The sequence below is a fragment of the Gallus gallus genome, chromosome Z, assembly GCF_016699485.2.
Source record: "Gallus gallus isolate bGalGal1 chromosome Z, bGalGal1.mat.broiler.GRCg7b, whole genome shotgun sequence".
In the NCBI taxonomy this organism is placed as follows: domain Eukaryota; kingdom Metazoa; phylum Chordata; class Aves; order Galliformes; family Phasianidae; genus Gallus; species Gallus gallus.
The window spans coordinates 55,749,807-55,775,848 of NC_052572.1; the positions used below are offsets into that span (position 1 = coordinate 55,749,807).

Below are 26,042 nucleotides of genomic sequence, written 5' to 3' on the forward strand. Positions count from 1 at the left end.
AAAAAGCATCAAGTGTTGGTGCATTCCAGAATCTTGTGGACTTTATTTTGCCTACTGAAAATGTTTTGGTGTATTTGCCTTGCTTGTCAGCAGAGTCAGAACTTCCTCTGAATTCAGAAGGAGAAGTTGGAAAACCAGGAGCAAAACAAGTCAGCAGGCAGAGAGTAGAAAGTTGAACTGAGAAGGATAGCTTGCACCTGTTCCACAACATTTGTTGGTTCTCATTAAACCAGAACACATTTTTGACCTCATACGATTCCAAAAGGATATACCAGATTGTTTCCACAACTGAGCACATGACAAAGCAGAAAACTACAAAGTTATGTTGCTGTTCTCAGTCCAGGACTATGCTATGCATAACTCTGCAGTTGATTCTCAGCGGCAGCAAAGCCAGTCTGGCAGTGCATTGCCTGGTGCTGGAATCAGATTCCTCAGGCTGTTAAGAGTGCCATGATGGTCAAGATGACAAATACTGTGTCTTGAAAGACTGTCAGACCGACCTACAAGGGAGCCAAAGCTTGTGTATGTTGCTGTTTACATTTTTATTGACTTCAAAATAGAAGTAATAGAAATCCGCAACAAAGATGGTTGGAATAAGGTAGCAAAATGGATCCTGCAATTATGCAATCCTACAAAAAGCACATTATACTTCTGCATGTCTCCTGAGGTGCTTTGTGCACCCAGCTGCATGTTTCCTACTTGTAGGATTGTGTCCAAGGAGTGGTGTAAACGCAGTAGAACTGGTTCTGTTAGGAGGCATACTGTGATGCAATGCCAAAGAAACACCTAGTTTTAGGCACTTGTTTCCTGCCAGGTTCCCCTCAGTTGCCCAATCCCAGATATATTTCTAATTCTAGTGCTGTTTTCCCTTCCTAATTTACTACCTTCATTTTGAAAATGTTATGAGAAGGGGGCAACTTCAATGGTCTCTCCACTGCATGCATTTAAGGTCTTTACCAACAGTACGTGAAGCGCTTTCATTTTCATGTGGCAAACAAAGCACGCTACATTTGTTCGTTTGGTAAAGATTTCAGAGCCTGCTCAGGAGAGCCTGGAAGTGGAGGATAACAAGAAGTTTAAAGCTCTGCAAGGAAAGTTTGGAGAAACTGGGTTGCTTAAGAGAAGGAGAAGAGCTGTAGCACGTTTCCAGAATCCATAGCAGGGTGTTGCAAAAAAGGAAGGGATGCATTTTCTCTCTCTCCACAACTGGCAGAAGATAAAAGTAAATGAGAGAAATGCACAGTGAGGTTGACTGCAGAGAATTGTGGGGTATGCTACACATGGAAATGCACAAAGCTTTTGAGTTTGGTGGTCACTAAGAGCACATCAGATGTGTGAGCTTAGACCTAAGGATTAATTGTAGCTAATTCTGTCTTCCAGTTGGAGTGAGTTAGCTGTTTTTCATGATTTTCTGCTTCTACAAAATTACAGTTGAAATCATCGTTTGTGTATGAGTGTAAGAAAGGTGATATTTCTGGGATCTGATAGTGGAGCCAAGCACCTAAATACCTCATAGTGGGAATGATGCTGAAGCCAGTCCCAATACCACTGCGGAAATGATAAGAAAGTGCACAATCTTAAACACATGAAAATTAGATCGTGTACTACAACAGTGCAGCACAGCTTTTTGGAAGGGTATGTCTAAGCCAAACTGAGGCTGTTGAACAATCCTGCTACTCCTGCACAGAACAGACTACGCTTTGCTGTGCAGGGCAATAAGCGTTGGAGGGAGATGCCGTCCGGAAGGAATGTTCAGATAGCAGAAGGGTCTGTGTATGATTCCTCCCAGTCTTCTTTTGAAGCAAGAAATGGAAGGCAAACAAAACAGTGTAATGATACAGATATGAAATAGTCATGAAAATATGCCCCAAGTCTTTCTCTGCTGTCCAAATGAAAAATAAATAGCTGGCTTTCTTATGCCCTTTCCCTTGAAACAGACTGGGAGATGCTGGCTCCTGGTGTTAAAAGCAGTCTGTATCCTTTCTTGCTTTAAAATTCTCTCCCCTTGTCATATGTCATGAAGTCTGCCAGCTCAAGAGAACAACGGTCTCTGTCTTTTCTGTCACTTGGAATTGTTTATTTTGCACAGATGAATGAGATGTTGAAGGGGTGGCATCAGTGTAATAACAGATACCTTCCTTCATACCAGCCAGTCTTCCACTAACAATTCTGTCCTTAATCGTATGTTTGCACAACTCTCGAAGTTCACACAGCAGCTCAAGAAGCTCTGGTGCTTGAGGCTTATTTTCTTTATGGACGTGTAGTTATATCACAGTGTACTGCTGAATAAAATACAGAAATGAGGTCTGTGTACAAACACGTAAAAGAAAGATATCCTCCACTTGCACCCTCAGCTTTGGTAAATAGGTACCAGCAGCTGATTTCCATCTGTTGACGGTTTTCCCTAATGGCACTAGTTAGCCTAATAGTGAGTTCTCTGTGGAGGCTTAGATTTATACATAAATGTCCTATTGATCTACAGAGTACATGACTTAAGCACTGAATGGGTATTACCAAATCCAAGTCACAGCCGTAATTAAGGAGTCTGGGTAAAACCCTTCTCCTTGAAAAAATGAAGGGTTGTTGACAGTTTTGTTCTGAACGTGGGGAAATGAACACTTGTGGTAGCGCCTGCTCTCCCGAAATAAATCTTTCCTCCAGCTTAGAAGAGTAGTCAAATATTTTATACAGAAATAACTGTGTGAAATGTCATGCCTGGTGCGTTGCAGATCATGCTGCGTGCTCACAGCATTCCCCCTCTGGCCTGAAAATGTATGAATACCTTCTTTAACCATCAGCGTGAATGTTAGTGCGTACAATGCAAAGGGAGTGTGCTTGGGATTCCAGAACAACCTGGCCAGTAGCTGAATGGCTATTGTCAAGGTCTGTGATGTTTTTTTTTTCCTTCTTGTGTCTTTGAAGCAGAAATCTCCTATTTGACGCTCCAAAATGAAACCTTTACAGTTCTGAATGGAAACTCGGCAGGGCTGAGCAGAAGGCAGTCTTGCACACTTGCTCTCATTACTGCGGTTATTTTTTGAATCATTAGAAAGCAGTCACTGCATCGTTTAAAATAAAAACCCAGATGAATGATTTAGGAATGTGCTGCAGATGATGCTTCTCAAGTTGCGGTAGCTCATGAAGATGCTGCGAATGATCTCATGATTGAGTGCCTGCCCAAGGCACTATACTGAGGTAGTGGGAAAAGCTGTGTGCTTCGCACCATGTAAAGCGAGAGGCCTGTGATATCTCAGGCTGGATTTTACAAATATGTATTAGAAACAGGCCCAATCTGAAATGCCAAGAGCAGAGACTGCTTGAGTGTGAGCAGAACCCCTCCGGAGCTCTGTGGAGCTCAGTCAAATAAGTTATGAAACACAGCTTCTTGGAAGGCTTTTACATCCAAAGATTTTGCTGTTATTTACTTGAGAGGGCAGTGAGGCCCTGGCACAGCTGCCCAGAGAAGCTGTGGTGCCCCATCCCTGGAGGTACTCAAGGCCAGGTTGGATGGGGCCCTGGGCAGCTTCAGCTGGTGGGGGGCAGCCCTGCGCACGGCACAGGGTTGGGGCTGGGTGGGCTTTAAGGGCCCTTCCATGCTGTTTCCATGCTATTTTAAAAATGGTCACATCTCCATGCAAAAAGATGTCTGTCTTTAGGTGAAGTGGACTGAAATTGCTGCAGGCACCTGCCTGAAGGAGGGCACAGGTCATTTCATTAAAGTTCAGAGTGAATGTCTGTTCTGGTTTGTGACCATACACTTGTCCTATATAGACATAGACACTGGTGTGATCCCTCTGAACCTCCTCTTCACCATGTTGAGCAATGCCAGATCTCCCATCACCTTCATCATCTTAGTGGCCATTTCTTGGGCGGTCTCAATTAAGTACATCTCTCTCACAGTGAGGAGTCCAGAACTGAGCAGTGCACTCTGGGTGCAGCCTCACCAACTGTGAGTAGAGGGGAAGGATCACCTCCCTTGCCTTGCTTGCTGACACTTTGTCTAATGCAGCCCAGGAGGCCTCTGGCCTTCTTTGTGACAATGGCACGCTCTAGTGTGCGCCAGGCCTCACAGGGGCCTGTGAGCTTCTGCAGAGCTTCTTTCTGTAGGGCTTCTGCAGAGCTGCTTTCTTTCCCGCTCCTTGTGCCTGGGATTGTTCCTCTCCACAAGTGAGACTTCTCCTTGCCGAGCTCCACAAGGTTCCTGCCAGCCCCCATCTCCAGTCTGTGGAGGTCCCTCTGGATAGCAGCACGACTCCCAGCCACTCCTCCCAGTTTTCTGTCACCTGCAAACTATAAATTCCAGCAAGGACTCACACATGGCAGATTGTGTCCCATGGGTTTTGATTCTTTTTTATGATGATTTAGTTGCAGTTTGGATTTGATCTGCTATCTCAGCATGCAACAAATACATGCCAAGCAGTCCTGGCACTTCACTCTTCTCTTTTCACCAGCTCAGCCATTGCTGTTCCTACCACTTCAAAACTAATCTAAGAGGCCCTCCTTGACATCAATAAAACAATTTCAGCCTGTTAGCCAGTGACCTCCAGTGAGAAAAGTCAAAACTCTTGAGTACAGCAGTTTTCCCATAGAGCAACTGTTGAACCCTGTGGCCTCTCATCTTGAGTTGGCACTATCCCTCATTCATCACCAGCGCTGCCTGCAGCTGTATCTCAGAAGCCCGTCAGAGCAGCAAGAGCATCTCCTGTTGAAAAGTCGGTGTGTTTGCTCTTTGGACAGTTGTAATCATCTCACATTGTCAGCATTCAGGCTTGGTCGCCCATTAGTAACAACCTTTCCAGATGCCCTGAAAGAGAGAGACTTCTGAACAAACATGGAAAGGGAGAGAAGATTAAATAGGTGACAGCCGGTGAAGACAGGAGCCAAGCCAGAACTATTTATTCCCAACTATTTTATTTTGGGAAGCCATGGTACATTAATGGCAGGCAGGATGGGCCCTGGGCCCTGCTCCATGACTGACCCAACATATTGCCTTATTGCCTGGGGAAATGCTTTGTCTGTATTTATAAGCATGGATGCCATGCAAACTTATTTTCACTTATTCCTTTCCAGCCCATGTTCAGAGAGAAATGCACAGAAACCCCAGGGAACCCCAGGGAAAACCTGAAAAGACACTGCTTGAGATAAGCCATGGTGTTCCCCAGCACAACGATGATGATGGCGGTTATGAGGGTATTACGGGCAGTGACTCCAGAGCAGATACACAGAAGCAGGAAAGAGGCAAACCATGCAGATGCATGCAATGTTAGCTCACATTCTGGTCCACAGGGGCATGAGGGCAGTACAGCTCATTCTCCTGTATCCCCCCATGTAAGGGGATGCAGTGGGTTCAAACAAATTATTGTGGAGAAATGGAGCCCCAAGCGCCCTTGTTCTGTAGCTCTGTAATGCAGCCTGGACCCCTCTGCTGCCACAGGACATCACTTTCTGATCCACACTTATGGGGCTCATAGTCCCAGCAACAACAGAGAAAAGGAAGTCAGTCAGATTTTTGGCTGTCAGTAGTTGATGACTTTGTGGTGTGCTTGAGCATTGGTGTTCTGCTCTGTGAGCCTGGCAGAGACATGCAGCACCTCAGGATCACAGGAGCACTATAGTGAGGGGCTGGGCCTGTCTCCAGCACAAAGCTCAGGACGTGCTATCTGCCGCATCTCTGGTGATGTCTTTACACCACTGATGCCTTCAGCAGCCAGTGGATGCTTGCTGCAGACACATCTCTTCATTAGCAATGCCACTGCAATGCACTAAACATTTCTTCATTAAGAAGTACCTGTTGTTTTGTTGTTAGGAGCAAATGATTACAGCCACTTAATTACAAGCAGTTAATGAAGTCAGCCAATCCATCTTCTGCCCCCTTGGCTCAACTCTTGGCTGCTTTCCCCTGTTGTACAGGTAGAGCTGTTCGAACCTACAGGTCCACAGTATTTCTTATGAGCAAACCAAGGAAGGGCCCACACCACGGTATGGCCCTATCTCCCACACTGGTTGAAAATCTGGAGCTGGATGCTTTCCATTTTGGCCAGAATGATGACCAGACAGACATATTTCCTGTACCACTTCTTAAAATAACGTTTCAGCACAACTTGCATTGAAAAGCCCTGGGGTTTTGTCACTGGGAACATGGTGCTCCTCCCATAGCTTTGCATTACTCAGCAAGGCTGGTTCATAGGACAGCCATTGGCTGAAGATGAGCCTTCTGACACAGCCAGCTTGTCGGGGAAGAGAAGGGACTGCCAAGGATGTGGGAGTTCCCAGGAATTGGTACGCTACAGACCAGTGTTTTCTGTGTGAGAAAAGGGGAAAATGCAGTAGAGAGAAAGAAGATTGTTTCTGCACAGAACAGAAACTATTTTAGGAGTAGACATAATGGCCTTGGATGGGAGGTAGTGACCTCAAGCTGCACCAGAGGATGTTCCGGTTGGATACTAGGAACAATTTCTTCTCCAAAAGGGCAGTGCGGCAGTGGCACGGGCTGCCCAGGAAGGTGGTGGAGTCACCACACCTGGAGGTGTTCAAGAGTCATGTGGATGTGGCACTGAGGGACGTGGTCGGTGGGCATGGTGAAATGCGCTGACAGTTGGACTTACTTGGTGATCTTGGAAGTCTTTTCTAAGCTTAATGATTCTATGATTCTAGGCAGGAACTCCTCCTTCCTGACCTGACCCTTGACTGGCACAGAGGACAGGCTGTTGGTGCCAGCCCTGATGCCCTGGCCCCCAACTGGCAGCTCCACGTTGGCCGGACATGGCTGCCCTCCTGCGGTGAGGCTCATCCTGTTCTTCGTACCCCAGCCCTCCCCACTGCTCCTTGTCCTCGGTCCTTGCTCTGTACTGAAGAGCTGAGGCACAGGCTGGGGTTTTTATTTATGGGGGGGGAGATGTCAGAGGGCTGTGAGTGGAAATGAGTTGTGCTGATAAGCTTTCTGACTGTATTTTGTTTTACTGAGGTTCTTAACAAATAATCTTTCTGCAATGCAAACCTGGCTTATCAGGCTAATGCAGATTGTCTGAAATCCTTATCTCCATGGGCCAGTTAGCTGGAGTGATCCCCTTTTCACAATGAATAGAGAATGAAGAGCTGAACACAAGCCCTCCCCTCCCTCCTTCCAATCATTGCCATTTACTGGCAGTGAACCAAGTGGCTCTGATTTCCAGACTCATAAATAACACAGGGGCTTTGGAGCAGAGCTGCCCTGTGTTGCAGAGCAGTTGATCCATTGCACGGGGTGCCTGAGCCTGGGGGGCAGAGCTGAAGGGGAGGAGGTGGTCGCTGGTTTGCTGTAGGCTTTAGAGCAGCATGGTCTGGCTTTTAGTGCTAAGACATTTCTTCATTCTGCTCATTATGCATATAGATTTCCTGTTGCTCCTAAGAGTCAGGTTTGTGTACCTGGGATTGAATGGCAGCTAAGATAGTTCTGCATGTACAAAAGTAATAGAACAATAAGAATGATAGAATCATTAGGGCTGGAAAAGACCTTTGGGATCACCATGTCCAACCAGCAGCCCATCCCCACCACGCCCACCAACCACGTCTCTCAGTGCCACATCCACACGGTTCTTGAGCACCTCCAGGGACGTTGACTCCACCACCTCCCTGGGCAGCCTGTGCCACTGCAGCACCACATTTCTGAGAAGAAATGTTTCCTCAAATCCAGCCTGATACAGCAACTCGTAACATTTGAGGGGAAGTTTTACTGTTCCGGCTGTTGAACTCCAAGAAATAAACATATAAAAGTCCACATCTGGTAGCACTTGACAGAGCAAGGAGATACTGCTCGTCTCCACATGTTTCTGATCAGCACTGATGTGCTCCCTTCCTAGAATAACGAGGCACCCAATGGTTGCACTAGGTCCCTGACTTTAACCTCCAAAATACACTAAGGCCTGTACTAAAGGAAGGGCCTGAATTTTATCTACCCACATGTGCAAGTGCCCTCACCTCTGTTTTCATAGATTCACAGAATCACAGAATGGCTTGGGTTGGAAGGGACCTCAAAGGTCATCCAGTTCCAATCCCCTGCCATGGTCAGGGCTGACAGCCACTAGATCAGGCACTAGATCAGTTTTGCCTCCTTCCCTCCTGACTGTTTTTCTGCTCAAGTGGGGCAGGGTCTTGGTTCAACTTTTGCTGCATTGGAGCCTTACTAAGCTGCAGTTGTACAGAGTAGTAAGGATCTGCATGAAGTGGGCTTCCCATAGCAGTCAGCACTGATAAATGCTAGCAGAGCTGCTGTCAGTCCCTCCTGGCACCTGGGCAGATGCCAGTACGAAGGATTAGTTTAGCAGCAGAGATGAACTTCCTCAAAGCAAGAGAGCTCTTGTACCCCAGGATGCTGTTTATCCCCTTGTATGATGATAGTTAGCTGCTAAGGCCAGGAATGTGAATCACACCAAAGCACAGAAGTGTCTTAGAGATACCTCTACTGTGAAACACAGTGATACTGGTGCTAGGCAATATGTTGGGTACCTTGCATGATGTACTGCCTCCTGCAAGCACCTCATTTTGCACAGAGCAGGCCAGCCAGTGGCCAGAAGGAGCTCCTGCCTCCAGGCAGCCCCAGGTGCGAGCCTGAGTCTCTCTGCATCCAGTCCCACCAAGAAAATGCCCCATGGAGATGACTTTGCATGTGCTGATAGCACCTGCAGCATCCCCCTGGTGCCGTTCTCTTGTGCTTCTTCCCCAGAAATCAGAAGTGATTTTCTTTTCTTACTTCAGAAGGAGAGCATGAATTGTAGAAACAAATGAGCAGGGTGGCTTCCTGATGCTCTGCAACGTCCCTATTTAACCGGGCAACTATGTAGCATCAGATATTCACACTGCTGTTGATAGGAGTGAGAAAGGCACATTGCACTGCAAATTTGTGGAGGAGGTATCTGTGAATGGCAGCTGTCATTCAGAGACCCCAGGCAAATACAGCAGCCATGAGTGAAGAAAACACCAGCATCTCCAGCCCTAACTGTGCGGATGGAGCGTGCTTCTGGAAGCAGAGGCTCACCATTACTCTTGAGTGATTTTATTGGAGGAATTCTACTGGTGCTGTGCCTCATTTCTTCCAGAAACTTGAGCTTCTGTTTACTTGCAAGGTTCAAAAAGCTTTTCTCGCTGCCTGGGCTTACCGAAGTCCCTCTGTGCAAAGGAAAAATGTCAAGTTCTTCTTCTTCCCCTGACTTTGATGTGAATGCATGTGAGAGGGTCCAGCTCATGCTACTTACTGTTTTACCTGACCTGGAGATCTGTATCCCAGTTCCTTTCCATTCCCCAGCTGATATATTTTTCGGTTTGGAATTTCACTCCTTCCTCATGGGTGGATGTTTGGGGTGCAGAACTGGCTTGGTTGAAATCCTTCTGTCCCACCAGAGTCTGAAATTCATCCATCTCCCCCTCCTTCTGGGAGAGCCCAGCTCAGCCCAGTCCACACTGCTATGTGATGCTGAATTTTCTGGAATATCCTAAGGGTGACCATGTCCACCTTGCACTCTCTTGAGGGTTTTTTAGACTGCCTGCAGAGTCTGGACTGCTGTCCCATACAGAGGTCTGGGGCTGTGTTTGTGGGTGAGCTGCATTGCAGCCTTACTCCTTGGTTGGCCTGGTGCTGGGTTCTGCAACCACACCTCAGCTAAATCATGTGGCCGTGGCGGCCCATGGGCAATAGGACAACATGGCATGAGTCTTTGCAAGCTCTGAGTGTGCTTGCCCCCATGTCATGGTATGGCATTATTCCTTGAGGAGAGGTGTGAGCTATACAGCCTGATAGGCTGATCGGTGCCGTTAGAGCAGGATGGGGTCTGGTGTGCGTCTGGGTGAGCACAGCAGAAACCTGACATGCTGTTCTGGCATGCAGAGGACCCTTCTGCCCAACTCCTTTCAGTGCAGATCATGATGGACCCCATTGGTTTCCCCACGCACATGGGGGACGTGGAGAAGCTGTCCATGTTCAAAGATGGTGTCTGCATCTAGTAATGCCAATGGGCTCGGCTGCATTGTAGCATCCTCAAGGCGAATACAGACAGATCAATTAGAGGCCGCACCGCAGAAAGCTGCAGCTCCTCAGTCCTCCCCCAGACAATAATAAAAAGATGCCCTCGCTTTTCTCCTTCCTTGAAGACCCCAGGAGAGAATTAGCTGCTGCTGCAGGTGCAGTCGTCCTGCAGGGTGGTGAGAGCAATGAATACTAAGGTTTTTAGCTCAAGCACACTAAGGCTGTTCAGCAGCCATTGGATAATCCCCTGTTAATCAGATTATGTAAATTCCTACTTCAGCATCCCTATCCCATCTCTATCCCTGCTCTCCAAGCTGGAAATAAAAGACACTCTAAAAAGGAACATTTAAACTGCAAAAAGGCAGCGCTGCTGAAAGGGGTGGGCAGAGGGTGCTGAGATGTGGAGCAGCAGTGCAGGGCTTTGTCTCCGAGCAGGCGGGTGCTGCTGCTTGGCCAAGCACCGCAGGCACCACCGAACCAGGGGCCAGGGCAGGCACTGTCCATGTGCTCACCCCCCCCTGTGCTGCAGGAGTAACAGCTGGGATGATGCCTTTCTTGAACAAACCAAATGAAGGGACAGGTAACAAAAAATGGCTGTTGGCAATCTGTCCATTGAGCCTGAACGTGTAGCACTGCATCAGCCGAACCTGCATTTTGGCTGAGTGCATGCAAGGTAACGACATCCTTCAGCCCTAGGATTCACATGGGATGGCATCTCCCTGAAACGCTTGTCCAGAGCTCCAGCAATCACAGCAGTGTCTTACAAACGTCCTAATGAGCACCAGCCCTCAAATTGTAGCTCACAGCCCTTGCCTGGTCTCTGAGCCTGTCACTTTTTCATCGCGGCAGGACTGCTATTTTTTCACAAATTGGAGTGGAAAGCTGAGAAAGGCAATAGAGGTCAGCTACAACTAGCAAAGAGGAGCTTATTTATTCTTTGTGTGGCCACTGGAAATCACCCAGGAAGCTAAGCTGACCTACATTCGCTGTATAATAGTCCTGCCTGAAAGCAGTCCCTTTTGTTTGTGACAAAGATGGAAGCTGCTCTCCCATGGCAGATGCAACACACTGGAAATGAGCCTTTCCACTCAAATGGGGATTTCCACTAGTTCTTCAGTACTCGTAGATGGTCAGGAGAGTTTGCTCCCCAGTCCTTACAGTTCCCACCTTGACGAAAATCTGTCTTCCCTGTGGAAAGCAGAAAGAGTTGTAGAGCAGTTGTGCTACGGATCAGCAGAGTGGAAAGAGTGAGGAGTGATTTCTGTGTGCCGTACACCACCGCTGCTTCACAGCAGCCACTGAAGTTGCATCAGTTGACCTCAGCTGTAGAGATGTGTGCAAAACCAGTAGAAACAATGCAATTGAAATTTGAAACAAGTGGTACAATCATCAAGGCATCAATAAGGACACGAATTTATCACTGACCAAAAATAGGATGGTGAATCTTCAGAAGTAAAGGAAGAAAGCTGTATTTATGGGTGAGAACAGTGAGCACGTCCAAGTTTTCTCTGTGAAATGGTCCGCAAGATCATAAAGCACTTCCGAGAGGCTGGGGTTGTTGCCATCTCCCTTTGCAAGCAGATGCATTTCTGGTCCTGCAGGGAAGCAGGATCGAGTACCAACTATGGGACCTCTCCTCTGAGTGTTCCAACCGCACCCACTCCCTTAGTGCAGCAACCCACACTCAGAAGAGGCACCGGGGAGACTCAGAGCTAATCTCCCTCCATCAAGCAAGCCACATGGTTTCACAGACTTGCACATGAAGGAAGAGAACTTGCTAGACAGAGCAAAAGCCTGGGCACTCCCAGCACATCAAATGCGTTGAGGATTTTGCTGGACCTTACTAGAAATTGAATCTCTTGGTCCCTACTTTTTGCCATTGGTTACAGTGCTGTTGCAGGAGGCACAAACGCTTCTATGGCAGGGACCCTTCTGGACCTAAGAGATGGTCAGGAGCTCTCTTTACACTCAGCTTCTCATTCCTTTGAATGACTCCTTCAAGTAATGCTTACAGGGTGGCTTCGTATGGCTGCACACAACCTGCTCAAGCTCCATGTTGTGTGCCAGTGGAGATCTGCTGAGAGGAGTGTCTTGTTCTCACCTTTAGGTGAATTCCAGAGAACTTTTAATGCCTGGGCATTTCTGTGTCAAGGGGAAAATGAGCTGCTTGCCTCTTCCCCCTTGCTGCCAGCGTGTGGTTTAGAGGGGCATTAGGTCTGCAGCTCCTCTCTTCTGTGGCTAAAACATTTTCTTTGAGGCGATCAGTGAGTTTCAGCACTAAAAAGGAGAAGATTTTTAGCTTCTGGAATCAAGCTGAAAAGTGTGGACAGAATTTAAATCGCCCCCTGATGGGAGTGTTTTGTTAGCACTAATAAGAGATTCAAAAGGTTACAGAAAGCTGCAGATGATGGAAGTTTAATATTTCAGCAGTCTGCGTGCAGCTGCTGTTGTGAGCCCCACGCAGACTCCTCCAGCTTGCTCTACTCAAAATCTATTGATCTACATCTTAATTTCGAAGGGCAGACGCCCAGATGTGTGTAATTGCTTCTTATTGTTCCCATCTGTAAAATGCAGCTCTGAACTCACAGCAGTAATGTCACTGTGTGTTTACAGCTCCTTGCTGTCCTTTTTCTGTCCATCACTGCGTCCCGCTCTCATCAAACTGAACGAGGTCACCCTCAAAACAATCTGAACCCAGGCCCACCTCCTGAAATTGTTGCCCGTACTACGGCAGGGATTTCCTGCTCATCTGCAAGAGCTTTGCTGGGGAAATACAGTGCTTGAGGTCTGGCCCAGCATGTAACAAACACATTATTTTTTTTCCACGAGACCATGGCTGCGCACAGGAGCTGCTTCTGTTGGCCTCAGAAGCTGTGTCACAGCAGGACAGAGCCCTTCACTCCAGCTTGTGTACTGTGCAGTCACACATGCCAGGAGCAGATTTTCTCCCTTTTAGGAGGAAGAATAACTGGAATTACTCTCCTAGGATGTTTCAGGGGCTAGAATTTAGAGGCTAGCATGATGAATTTCCAAAAGGGGTACAAGAAACATGGTAGTGAGGATGTTCATCCTTCTCAACCACCCACATACATGCTCTTGACTTCCTTAAAGCAACCAGAATCACAGGATGGTTTGGGTTGGAAGGGACCTTAAAGCCCTCTCAGTCCCACTGCTGTGCCATGGGCAGGGCTGCTCCCAGCAGCTCAGGGTGCCCAATGCCCCATCCAACCTGGCCTTGGGCACCTCCAGGGATGGGGCACATACAGCAGCCTCAGCCTTCTCTGTGCACCAGCACCAGGACTGCTCTCACAGAAATATCTGAGGAGAGAAACTGGCCATAGCATGAGCAAGCATAGAAGCAGAATGCAAATTACCAATAGTATTCTGTTTCTCTTCGGCTTTTCATGAGCTGATTATGAGTGGCTGCTACAAACCCAGACTTCTTTCAGTGAAGAACTGCCTCGGACTCCAAGGATGGATCCCTGCAGAAATCTCTGTGAGAAAGAGCCCAGGACAGGATATAGCCTTCACTGCTTTCACTGCCCTGGTTCCCTTCTCCCTGCCTGCCAGATGTCCCAGTGTCCTGGTCTTGGCTGCAGAGGTGCCCTAAAGGGGCAGCTGGGGCTTACCTTGACCTTGGAACTTGCAGGAACAGAAGGATGGGTTGTGATCCCCCTTGGAAGGATGAACCTGGCCCTGCAGAGGGCATGAGTGAAACCTATGTCTGACAGCAGCCAGAGCAAGATCCAGCTCTCTGCACTTACACATGAATGTGAACATATAGCAGCCCATGCAGCCCTTCTCGCTGCAAGAACAGCCACTTTTCTGGCTGGGTATCTTTTATGTCTGGCCAGGGTTCGAAAACCCTTTCTGGCAGTAGGATTGTCCAAGCATTCAGGGATGAGCAGTTTTGGCTCTGCCCTTTTCTGAGCTGGCCAGCCCCGCTGCCGCAGGCAGCGTGCTGATGAGGGGATGCCTGGCAGGCTGTGGGTGAGCGACGGGCTGCGGACGCAGCACAGGGAAGGAGCGCTCTGCAACTTTCCAATGTAAATTACATGGAAATTAGGCTGCTGTGAAGCCAAAGGCCCCTCTGGAATAGGACCTTTAGTTAACATAACACTTGTGCTAAATGAAGCGGTTGACACAGCTTTCAGGCTGTAGTGCCACTGTTAATTCACCGCGTGAAAGGGCTGAAGCTCCGGTTGAGCTCCGCTGGGGAGGAGCTGCCCCGCCGGGAATGGGAGCAACCGCGTCCTTCCACCGCCGGGACGCCCCTATTGCTGCGGCAGCCCTCTCTTAACAGAGATTTGCGGCGCTTTTAACAGCCCACCGTGCGTTTGTACCAAGGCTGCGCCCCTGTTGGCTTCGCTCTGAGGAAATTCTGTGACTGTTTTCCCACAAAGACAACCGTTGTCCAGGGGCACAGGACCAATCAGTCTGCGTTACCAACACGGGCATGTGACAGTGGTGTTCAGAGGTCATCTCAGACATCCCCGCACCCTCTGACCTTCTCTCCCTGCACTCCTGCACTCCCCAGTGCCTCCTTCCTGCAGCACCCGTCTGTGTTCTGTTTCTTGCAGTCATATGTGAGCTGGTGTGGCTGCTGTCACCGAGCTGAGAGGGTGTCCAGAAACATTTACAGGCTCAGAGCTGGTTAAATAAACAAACCAATAAATATTTTTAAGGAAAAAAAATCTGATTCTTACCACAGGCAGCTTCCATCTTTTCCCCACAAAGCACATCTAACCCAGCCAGAGCTGTGCCCGGGCTAAGTGGGTACAGTCCCCCCTGTGCCTCCAGAAGGAGGCAGAGAGCGGTGTCGAGGAGAGAAAAGGCAGGACAGAGAAAATCTCCCGGGAGATGCAAAGCAAGCTCCTGGATTGCTAGGACCAGTGGTGACACGCGCCAGACAAAGGACCTGCTATTCTATAAATGAGGCAGCCAGGACCAGCACCAGGCTGACTCCATCCAGCGAGAGCAAGCTCTGCAGCCGGGCACAGCGAGAGCTGCTGGGGGACGGGAAAAGGACGCGTCTGATTCTGCTGTCCCTTCACCCGCTGACCTGGTTTGTCGAGCCTCAAGCACCTGTGACCAGAAACGTAAGTGACAATTTACTTGTCTCTGTGCAGAACTGCATCCCATCTCCCGGGCTTGCCTTGCAACTTTCTTAGGAATGCGGACGTTTCCTTTCTGAAACGCACCGCGGGGAATACCTCTCAGGGAAGGAATTTCTGCCATTACCTTTTACCACCCCCTCGATTCCTCTTTATTGCCTTGGCACTTCAGAATCTTGTCGTCGAAAAGCCAACAGTAAGGCGCCTTATCTGACAGAATAGTTACAGGAACGGTTGCGTTTAATCAAGCAAAGTAACCGTGTTCTATCCTAATTTTGTGCCGGGAATTTCCAATTCTTAGCATCCACTGAGAAGACCCAGTGAATCAGCCTCATGCCAGGAGAAATTAGTTTTTGTTTTTTCTGTTTTGGAAAGAAGTGTTCTTACATTATGACCTCCCAGTTACACTTCAGGCAAACTCATTTACACCGCCAGAAAGTGCCGTAAATCAGCTGTTGAGTTTGGGTAAAATGATTACACGGAGCATCATGAACTGCCTGAGAAACAAATGAATTCTACAGTGTTTGATACATGAAACAAATTAGTTGTGAAAAGGTAGAGAAGCATACATTTGCCAGAATTTGTTGTATGGTTACGAGCTAGGTAGACTGTGTGGAAAATCCTATGGATGTGTGAATAAATAAGGATGTAAAGAAAGAGCTTCAAACTTCAAACCTCACGTATTTAACAACGTCCCACTACTTTACTGGTCATACACCTTGCAGCTGATGTCTCTGCACCATACAGTACTCTCCAAATTTGTCCCGGTTCAGTAGTTTACTTAGCAGGAAAAGTTTAAGGACTTTTCTTTCATTTAAGTTCAGCACTTAAACATAAATAAGTCTCAGACTTCAAAAATCAATCAATCAATCAATCAATTGAAACTGTCCAATGCAGAACAGGTTAGTATTTTCAAGGCTAATAGAGCTGTATTCGCCTGAGACTGTCCATAACAAATAAGAGCATTTGTTCTGAAGTAGTCAGCCCTATTTTTCCCACTTTCCATGAAACAATAAAGGATGACATGTGGTTTTTAGAACCCTTCTCCACTGTCTGTCTATCATTTCAGACACACCAGACAAACAAACAAACAAACAAACAAACAAAAGCCAACCAAACAAAACAGGGCCAAAATAAACGCAGCTTGCTCTTACTGCCTGTTTGAATGTATTATTACAGTGGTCGTAGCATGAGCAGACAGTCCAAGAAATGAGCAGCTTCCAGTGCCAGCAAGCTTGGTGTATGACCTGGGGATGAAACGCAGGTGCCCACAAGAGAGGGCTGCGGCCATGCAGACCTGAATGCTGACCTTCCTGTCAGGCACTGTCCTGTGCAGGTTAGCAGTGTGACACCTGTTGGAAACCGTGGTCCTTGTTTTGTATTGGTTTGTATCGTGCCTCTGGAAGTGAAGCTTTGTTGTGGTGGGTATGTTTCTCCACGCTTTTGCTGACCCAATTAGTTCTTGGTATGATGCCATGGTAGACTGCTTTAAGTCATTTTTGGTAGGAAATGCATTGCACACATATAACAACTGCATTGCACACACATAACAACTTTTCAAACTTTTGGTCCTGCTGAAGTCAGAGACAGATTTGCTATCGGCCTCAGAGCACACCTGGATAGAATGCAAAAGCCAAACACCATCTTGTTTATATCCTAAAATAGCATCATACCCACATTCTCCTGAGGCAAATGTCCCTTATGGCACTGTCCTTCTTCCTCTGCTCCTCGCAGCTCCCCAACAGAGCCAGCTGCTGCAGACTTATCTTTGCTGAGCTGAGAGACGGGTGGTATCTGATCACCCTCCATCTTTGTGTGGCAGACCTCCAGGGAGGACTGCCCTACATAAGGAGCTGGTAGATGATGTCTGTGTACAGCGGGGCTCTGCACACACGTCTGGCAAAGAACAGAGTCCCTGAAGATCTCCTGGAAGAAGATCTAGCTGGTTTTTTAACCTCTGTGTTAACCCTGTGGCACTGCAGTAGTGTCCATATGTAATGTTTGGGAAATTAACTCAACAGAGACTGTTTTTAAATGAAACCCAGTGGAGCTGTAATTGAGGCTTTGACTCACGAGGGCCATATTGGGATGAGGAGGACAGAGAAGCTTAATTACAAAATGTCTCCCAGATCTTCTTGAATAAACAGTAACATTTGTGCAAGTTTAGCCCCCCCAGAAATAATAATAATAATAAAAGAGGGTGGCTAGATGACCCTTTCTTTTCTGTGGTGCATAGCAGGCTGTTGTGTCCAAGTAAACACAGGAAACATCAATTTAACAAGAACTGCTATAGCACGAGTGGCATTTTTGCTTTGCATAGAGCTGTGTTGTAATTCAGTTTTACTGTGAAGGAACATAAAAAGCTTGACAAGTGGGAATCTACAGGAAAAATAATCCTGCATGCACAGCGTTTATGGCATGGTCTCAACCTCATATTTTGCTCCCTGCCAAACGCCTGTTGGGTGACAGCCCGCTGCTTTCCCAGTCTACCCTTCCCAAGGCAGCCTTAGGGAACACAACAGGAAGGTGCCCAAGATCAAAGGCCAACAGGGAAGGCTGATTTCACTGCAAACACAGGGAGTTTGGGCACGTACCCTTCATGCAGAGTCTGCCTTAAGCCTGTGGCCATTACAGTGCTCTTTTGAAGATTACCCCAGTGATATGCCTTTTCAAAAGGTCTGGCAAGAGGACAGCGTAGCTGGGAGTGCTCTGTAAGAGCTGCTCTTAGACAGGAGAGCTCCAAGAAGCAAAGACTTCACTGTGTGCATTTTGTCCCATGTTTAGAGACCCTACAAAAGCTAAATCACCCCGTCAGTGCTGACTATTCATTATGGTGCTTTTGCTGCTCTGCTGCACTTCGTACTGCGTGATTGCCAGAAAACACTCCTGACAGAGGCATGAGGCAGTGAAAGGAGCCCTTGGTTAATGCTGAAGTAGCTCCTCTTCCTACACCTGGCTTAAAACAGAATGAAGTTCCCTTACAGATGTCTGGAATCACTCTGTGAGAACTGGGAGCAAACACTCAGCTTCAATGCACCGGCCCAGCACTACCAACGCCTGGTGTAGCTGGGCCACCATGAGCTGGGCCTTCCCTCAGCTGGGCCATACATACACATAAACGCCTCCCTCTACAAAAGCATAGAATCGTAGAGTCATAGAATCATAGACTTGCTCAGGTTGGAAAAGACCTTAAAGATCATCAAGTGCAACTGCAACCTAACCATACCACCCTAACAACCCACCACTAGCTGAAACAGACTGATGATGGGCAGAAGGGACATGGAGGGGCAAGGAATTATCAGGAATGAGGACAGCAGCACGGCTCCCGATGGTCAGCATGGCTCTGTCTCACTGTGCTGTGCTGTGCTCTCCCCATGACTTGTCCACCAGTGTACTGATGGGATGTAGGGAGGTAGCACGTGAGGAGGGTATGAGGGTGCTGAGGGGAGCTGAGAGGGACAAGCTCCATCTTTGAGCTGTGCTGCTCCTCCTGCAGCCTGCTGAGCTGGGGTGCATTTTCCCCTCTCCTCTTCCTTCCCCTCTTGGCCCAAGGGAAGTCCTTCAGACCTGAGCAAACAGAGTACGGTTCAGCTGCAGAGTTCAAGATTATTTCTCCTACAGAGAGGAGAAAAAAAAAGTCACGTGTGTTATTGATAGGCAGTGTAATGTCCTGTGACATCCGTGCTCAATCTTCCCCCTTGCACAGCACTGATTGCCGCGCTCCACGGCTGGCATGAAGCTGAAGAGGAAAACAATGAGCTTCCTCTTTCTCCTCTTCTCCATGTTGCATTGATGCATAGTGAACAAAGCATGGCTGTGGGCAGCTATATCTGGGTGATCTCTGCTCCCTGTGGCAGATCAGGCTGCCAGCGCCGACACCACCTGCTGCTCTGTTGCCATTCACTCCAGAACTGAAGGGACTTTACAAAATCAATGTGTTAAATAACCAATTTTAGCAGGCACGGGGTTTCTTCCCCTATGGAGTAACAGCATGGCATTACAGGTTTACTAGCAGCACTCCAATTCTCACTGGCAGCAGGCATCTGCTGTCTGATTAAGATTTGCAGGAGTAGGTCTCCAGTGGCTAGTTTCAACATGGATTTAACTTCAGCGAGGTCAAAGGTATAAACTGAGGGAGGAACTTTCTCCTCCAAGATCTTTATTTAATAGCAACCTGCTAATTATGATAGAGTGCTGGGCTGCTGGGGAGTCCCCTGCCAGCCCTTGGACATTAAATGCTGGCTCAGGGCCGTTTGCCAGGAAAGTCCTTGCAGAGATGGTGCTCTGTCCCCAAGCTGGAGCTGCTGCTGCTGGAATTGCCTGAGCAGCTCTTGCACAGAAAGAACTGCTACTACCGAGGGAGAGATCTTCATCTCTGCTATTGTTTAGTCTTTTGTTTGGTGACACTTGCGGCTGCATTAGCCACAGCCAGAATTTTTTTTCCCCTATTTTTGTGCTTTTCAAAAGGGGTGGGGTGGGGTGGGGGAGTGGTGTGGTGGGGGGGCATGAGATGGGAAGAGCTTCAGTTATCCGTTCGGTGGGTGGCAGTGTTTTGTTTTTCTGTTGCTGGCTGTCAGGGCAGATTCACTGCTGGGCTGTGGTTACGGCTCTGCACAATTCTCTTTACATGCTGCAGATGTGGATCTCAGCTCATGGAGATGCACTTTACCACTGCTTCTGGATTTGCCCCCCTGATCCCAGTTAAATCCTGTCCTCAATGGCAATGTTTTGAACAGCAGAGTTACTCCTCCAGTGAAAATGGTGTAACCCTCCAGATTTACATTCCCGAGAGCAGAATTAATCCTCCCAGATCTAGGCAGGATTGCCTTCCTATTTTCCTCCCTCATCGCATAAATGTGGGCTGTTAGCCTGTGGCTGGCAGAGGTGACCAGCAAGCACTGAGTAATCCAGGTGTGCAGGTTAAAGCAATTTGTCTGCGATGTGTGGGAACAAAGTGGTGATTTCTGCACAGATTTCAAATGGGCTGGTGCAATACAGACTGCACGCAGTCACCAGCCAATACATATTTTACGCACTGCACCAGGAAAGCTAAAGAATATATTGCTCAGACGTGCAGCATTAGCAAAGATCTTGAAGCTGCAAGCAATTTCACATTGAAAGCCAAGCCTGGTGGGGAGGGCTGGAGAGAAGGAGGGAGGAGGAGGGAAGGAATGAGACAAAAGGAATGGAAATCAGATGCTTTGTCAGTGAACTCGCTGCTTCTTGACTGGAAGGTGCCATAGTTAGGGAAAATTGGAAGGGTGTGTAGGTGGTGATGTGAGGAACTAAGCTGTGTTGAAACGTGAGCACTGGGCAGCAGTGGACCAGGCACATTCTTCTCTCACCTTTCCAGCAGAACCTCCGAGAGAGACAGTGAAATTATGTGAAACACCAAGACACTGAGGAGGAAGGGGGAGTGAGATTTAAGGTGGAGGGGCTGTGGAGGTGCTTTATACCTGCGGGGACCTCCCTGTGGAGGCACCGGGGTGGGAGGAGGCAGTGGGCGAGGGAAGCTGCCGTTTTCTGATCTTGAACAAATGTCAGAAATACAGGCACACACTTTTGAAGTGTAAAGCAGGCACTGGTCTCACAAAGGCATCTATTTGCTGACAAGGCTTGTGACCACAGATGTAGCATTGTCCTTTCCAAGCGAAAGAGGAAAGAGACAAAGGCAGCGTGGTGCGAAGGAGCAGGCTGGGGGCTATTTCTCCACCAGTAAGGCTGCTAAAATGATGAGGTGACATGCTCGCAGCACCAGGGCCGTGCACTGACCTGTTCTCCCAGAGCTCTGCCCTGGCTGCTACCCAGCAGGAGGAAGGAGCCGAGCTTCCATCGGCATTCACGGCTGAGATGCAAACAAGCAGGCAGGGAACCAGAGCCACGTACCAGAGTGACAGCGCAGAGATGGAATACAGTCCACTCAGACCACTAGAAGAAACAAAGAGGCCCCAATAACCTCCCCTAGTTTATAGAAAAACAACTGCTTTGTACATGGATAAATTTATCCTAAAACAAGCAAACAAACCGAACCAAACCAAAACAGGGAAGGGGTGAGAGAAGCAGGTGGTGTTCTGAATTTCATATGAATCCAAGCAGCTGCTTGGAAGACTAAAATTGCAATGGCAAAAATTTTGCCTTGGGGAATGAGCATGCTGCGGCTGACAGGAGCACTGGAGGACAATGTTTGAAATCTATTTTCCTGACTCGGCAGCATTCTTACCTAAAAGGTACACGCTATCTCTTCCAAGTGGCTGGAAAGGACAAAGAAGGATTGTCCACAATGCACAAACTCAAAGTCACACTCAGAGTTGGAAGGCAATTTAATTTTTTTCAAAAATAGAATAGTTTTTAAAAAGACACAATCTCCATTTGGATCATGCAATGGGTCTCAGTGCAGGTTTACAAAAAATAGGAAGAACTCTCAGCCACCTGAAATACTAAAGGTAGTTTTTAACAGGAGCTGCCCATGAAACAAGCACATTCTGATGAGACAACTTTCTTGTCCCCTAAAGGCAGTGTAGACAACTGGGCTGATGGTAGTTTCAGGCTTCTACCAAAATAGCAATGTGGTAGCTGTGTAGAGGCTGCAGCTGAGAGGAGCCTGGGAGCACAGCCATATATAGTCTACATGAGCGCATCTCTGATGGAGGCCTCTGAATGGGGCTCCATGATTTATGACCCTATAGCTGTGTTTGCCTGGTCATTTGCAACCAGTGTTAGATTGTGATGTGAAGGTGCTGAGAGGGGACTTCCCATCTGCTGTGCATGCCTTGTCTCCCTGCCAAGGAAGACCCTCTGACCTCTGTGTCACAGTGGGATTGCTTTACTCACCTGGAATTTTGCCACATGCTTCAATGAACATGAGCATCTCACACAGCGTGAGGCTTCTTCACATGGCCATGGCTTCATGGTTGGGATCTCACTCCAGTGTTTTCCCTTCTGGGGGTAAGGAGTGCTGCCTCCCCTGCTTCCCGGCCCTCTGGGACTGCCCTGCTGGTGTTTGCCAATGAATATAAAGAGCTAAGGGTTTCACATGCATGAGAGAGGAGGTGGAAGCATTTGTCCTTTAGTCCCTTGGCTGATGATAGTTTTCTCTGCTCCAGCTGTCTGCATGCCACTGGAATAAAAAAAGCTGCTTCAGAAATGGAAGAGTGAACATCTCCCACAGGGCTGTGAGACAGAAGGAAAGGCTCTTGAGGGGAAACTGCAGCCATCTGATGTTTCTGAGCATGACTTGAGGGCATTCCTGGGAAAGGGGAAAGGGCAAGAACATCAGGGTGGTCTGACAGTCAGTCTACATCTCCCATTGCCTGGCAATGTCAGTGAGCAGGATTAGGTGAACTCCAAAAGTTTTTGGCAACCTTTCTGCTAAATGGCATTTAAAACCACCCCTTGCATCTAGCACAGCAGCGTCCTGTTTCCACGTCTGTTCTGGGCACTGGGTCCCCTTTGTTGCTCAGCTCTGTGATGCAGCATGGCCAAGTAACATCTACCTGGACTTCTGGAATGCCTGCACATTTTGTAGGTGTCACATTGTCTCTTTGCAGCCTGTGAACCCTGCCCGGGAGCACTCATGGCATTTATGGCTTAGTCTTAGCAGCTCAGAGAGGCTAAAATAGAAGCCTGAATGGATTGAACTGGGGAGACCCTGTCACCAGCAGTGAGCAATCAATGTGGGCAGGGAACCAGACTGTTGCTTCCCTGGAGAAATCTCCTGAAATGACCGTAATCACGTGTTCATTAGCATCAGCTGTCTGCCTTCTGTAGGCCCCTACTGAAGGTCCACCTACTGAAGGTCTGGCTTATTTCCTGCTATGCTCTGAAGCTTGGGACAGGTGGGAACAGCCCCCAAGGAGGTGTGAAGTGGGCCTTGATAGCATGGTTGTATGTGTTCTGTCCTGGTCCTGCCCACCCCTCCCTTCTTACTGTAGAAGAAGTGCTCAGGTGCTCCACTTCCCAGAGTTCCCCAGGGAGTTCTCCTGCAAGGGAACCTCAGGAGGCTGGAGAAGCTGGGATAAAGGCAGCATCAAGGGTCTGTACAAGGCAGCTAAAATCATTTACTCTTTTGTGAAGTTCTTATTGGACTCTCGTGTCTGCAGCTGCGATGCCTGTGATTGACTGTGAATTTAAACAGAGACATAATTTATAGGACTAGGGTGAATCTGTGTGTGCAGGGCAAGGTCATCAGTCACAGAGGGCAACAATTAGGAATTCCTAGCATCATCACCAAGTGTTCACAGCTGGCACAGAGGTAACAGCATGCCCAGAGCAACAGTCTGCAGGAAAATCAGGGATATCTAGCACTTAATCTCCATCTCCTTTACTTTACAGCACCTTGAAAATGACCAGGAAGATCTTCACCAACACCAGGGAGCGATGGAGGCAGCAAAATGTCAACAGCGCCTTTGCCAAGCTGAGGAAACTTATTCCCACCCATCCACCGGACAAAAAACTGAGCAAGAATGAGACACTACGGCTAGCCATGAGATACATCAACTTCCTTGTCAAGGTGCTGGGAGAGCCAGGCCTGCAGCAGACAGCAGTGGCAGCACGAGGCAGCATCCTGGGGTTCCTCCAGCAAGCCCCATGCTTGCAGAGCATGGAGGAGCTGACTCTCATTGAAAGCTGTGGTGCTTCATCTCCTGGCATGAGCAGCAACATGGCAGAATGCTGGTCAGAGACTTCATCTCCTTAGCAGAGAATGAGAGATACAGTCTTGGTGTTAGTCTGATAGTCACCTTTGCTGTGGGTTGCTTCTCTATGTACAATGATTATTTATTTGTATTTATTACTGCTTTATTTACGTTTCTATTTAATGGCAAAGGAATTCCTTGGTCAGCTAGCAACTGAAAGAGCAGAGGGAAAGCTGTCATGCTCTGGGGACTAGGAAGGACTCATTGCTGTAACAGACAATTCTAAGCCAGAAGGGCCTCTACCCTGACCTCCTCCATCAGCTGGGGCCATAGAAATCCATCCAGTATTCTGGCAGGGGATATAATATTTTCTCCAGTCCTCCACCACTGGTTCTAGTAGCCACCTGCACTCACTGTAAATCTTATTTCCAGCATGAACTTCTTTGAAAATACAAATCCTGACCCTTGAACCTGGCTATATCTTTCTCCATCAGACTGGAGGAATCCCTAATGTTACAGAAAAATGCTATTTAACAAATTGAAAAATTAGCTTAAAACAAAAATGTTGTTTTGAAATAAATACAATAAAGAGTCACAGATGAATTTCAGTGAAATCTGTGAAGCCTATGCCTAGCAGTGACAATATGTACATGAAGGAAGCTGGCTGACTACACTCCAGCTGCCATCGAAACCCATCAAGGAGGTTGCTGGCTAAATGCCTTTGTTCTACAACAGCTGTAAAAATAGGGGAAGTCCTTGTTCTGAGCAGGAGGTCTCAAGAAAAAGGCCTTTATGATACTCTCAGAAACCTTTTATGGAACACAAGCGAGCAGTGCCCCTCTCGTGCACAGGTGGGATGTAATGAGCAATGTGCTCCAGTGCCTGCTTGGCATAGGCTGCATGCCAGGGGTCTTGGCAACCACCATGCTGTAGGCGTCCAGGCAATAAGCAGGATGAGCAAGAGTTTTGTGAGGGTGAACGCTGTGGGCTGATGCATACAAATCAATTTCCTGAATTATAACCTGTGTCAGAAAAGATTTGTCCTGCTCGTGAAAGGTACAAAGCTGCTGGGAGCAAGAGAAAAAATGACATCGGGCTTAAATAGATCTGCTACCAGGTCAACTCATGTTCCCATGGACAAAAGTCCCTTCTGTTTCCAAATGAAACAAGGTATATGTCAGTGTTTAGAAAAAAAGCTATTCATGACAGGTAAAGAAATGGAGCCTCCACATGCCACGGCATCTCTCTGGGCTGTTTCTTCTTATCTGTGAGACAGGGAGCTGCCTTCAGGAAGCGGAGACTGTTTAGGTAACACATACAGCCCTTCTGCCTGAGGGGATTTGTCACCCACAGCTCAGCTGCATTTAAAGCCTCACCAAACAGCAGGCATACTTTTCTCCTTCCTCCTTGGCATCTTTCAGGGCTGCACCAAAAATAAATAAATAAATAGATAAACAGGACTGGTTCTTGTGAAGAGTATATCGTGCTGCTTAGTGCACTGACAAAGGAACACTGCTCACTCCGTCCAGGGTTGATGCTGTGGGGTGCAGGAATGTCAGTGGAAACCTTAGACCAAAAGAAAAAAACAATGTAAATGGTTAATGACCATTTTGTTTCTGAACACTGTGAATATTCACTTGCTTACTCCTGCATTACTGGGCTCTGAGGGCTAAGGATGGTCAGGAGAGCAGCTGAATGGAAACACATAGGAGACTTTTGCATGGTCTGTGCAATTAGCACTGCCTTCTCCCCATCTCTGCATCAGAGGTAATGAGCCAAGTCCTCCTCCTAGCTTTCAGTCCAAATAAATCAGAGCACTTATTGGTGAGGTGTGATGGTGTTCTCTGCTCTATCAGCAAAGAAATACACTTGCTATCCTAAGAAACGTGTCACAAAGACTAGTCAAAACATCTCATCAGCAGAATTATTGCCTGAGGAAGGCAAAAGGAAACCTGTCGATTTTGTAATGTAATGTGCTTGTAATATTCTCTATCTCTTAAAGTTCCTTTCTTGTTATTGTTTCGGTTCTCATCAACATTTCCTTTCTTCTCTTCTTCCATTTAGGAGCTCCCTACCTTCACATCCTGTGTGTATTTGACTAGATCTATTGACCAAAGAGGTTTTTGTCAGTTTTTTTTTTCCTTCGTGTTTTGGGGATTTCTTATCTGCATGATCAGGAACAAATATGGAGCACCTGATCACATGTTGCGCTACATTATGTTATTTAACGTCTAATATATTCCAAATAAATTGTTTAAGAAATGAATCTCTCTTTGTCTGTAAAAATTTATCTAAAAT

General features: G+C 47.6%; 1 protein-coding gene across 4 annotated transcripts; it reads left to right on the forward strand.

The window, feature by feature from the left end:
* The first annotated feature begins 14,953 nt into the window (after positions 1-14,953).
* Positions 14,954-26,010, forward strand: TAL2 (T-cell acute lymphocytic leukemia 2). Of its 4 annotated transcripts, none has more exons than XM_025145060.3 (2): positions 14,954-15,096; positions 23,443-26,010. In XM_025145060.3, exon 2 carries the CDS (start codon positions 23,453-23,455, stop codon positions 23,804-23,806), a length of 354 nt encoding a protein of 117 aa, XP_025000828.1. In that variant the 5' UTR covers positions 14,954-15,096; positions 23,443-23,452; the 3' UTR covers positions 23,807-26,010. The 4 variants fall into 4 exon arrangements, with proteins under 4 accessions (XP_025000828.1, XP_025000829.1, XP_046761709.1 ...); XM_025145061.3 differs by lacking the exon at positions 14,954-15,096 and adding an exon at positions 20,688-22,107; XM_046905753.1 differs by lacking the exon at positions 14,954-15,096 and adding an exon at positions 22,925-22,946.
* Positions 26,011-26,042: the final 32 nt, after the last annotated feature.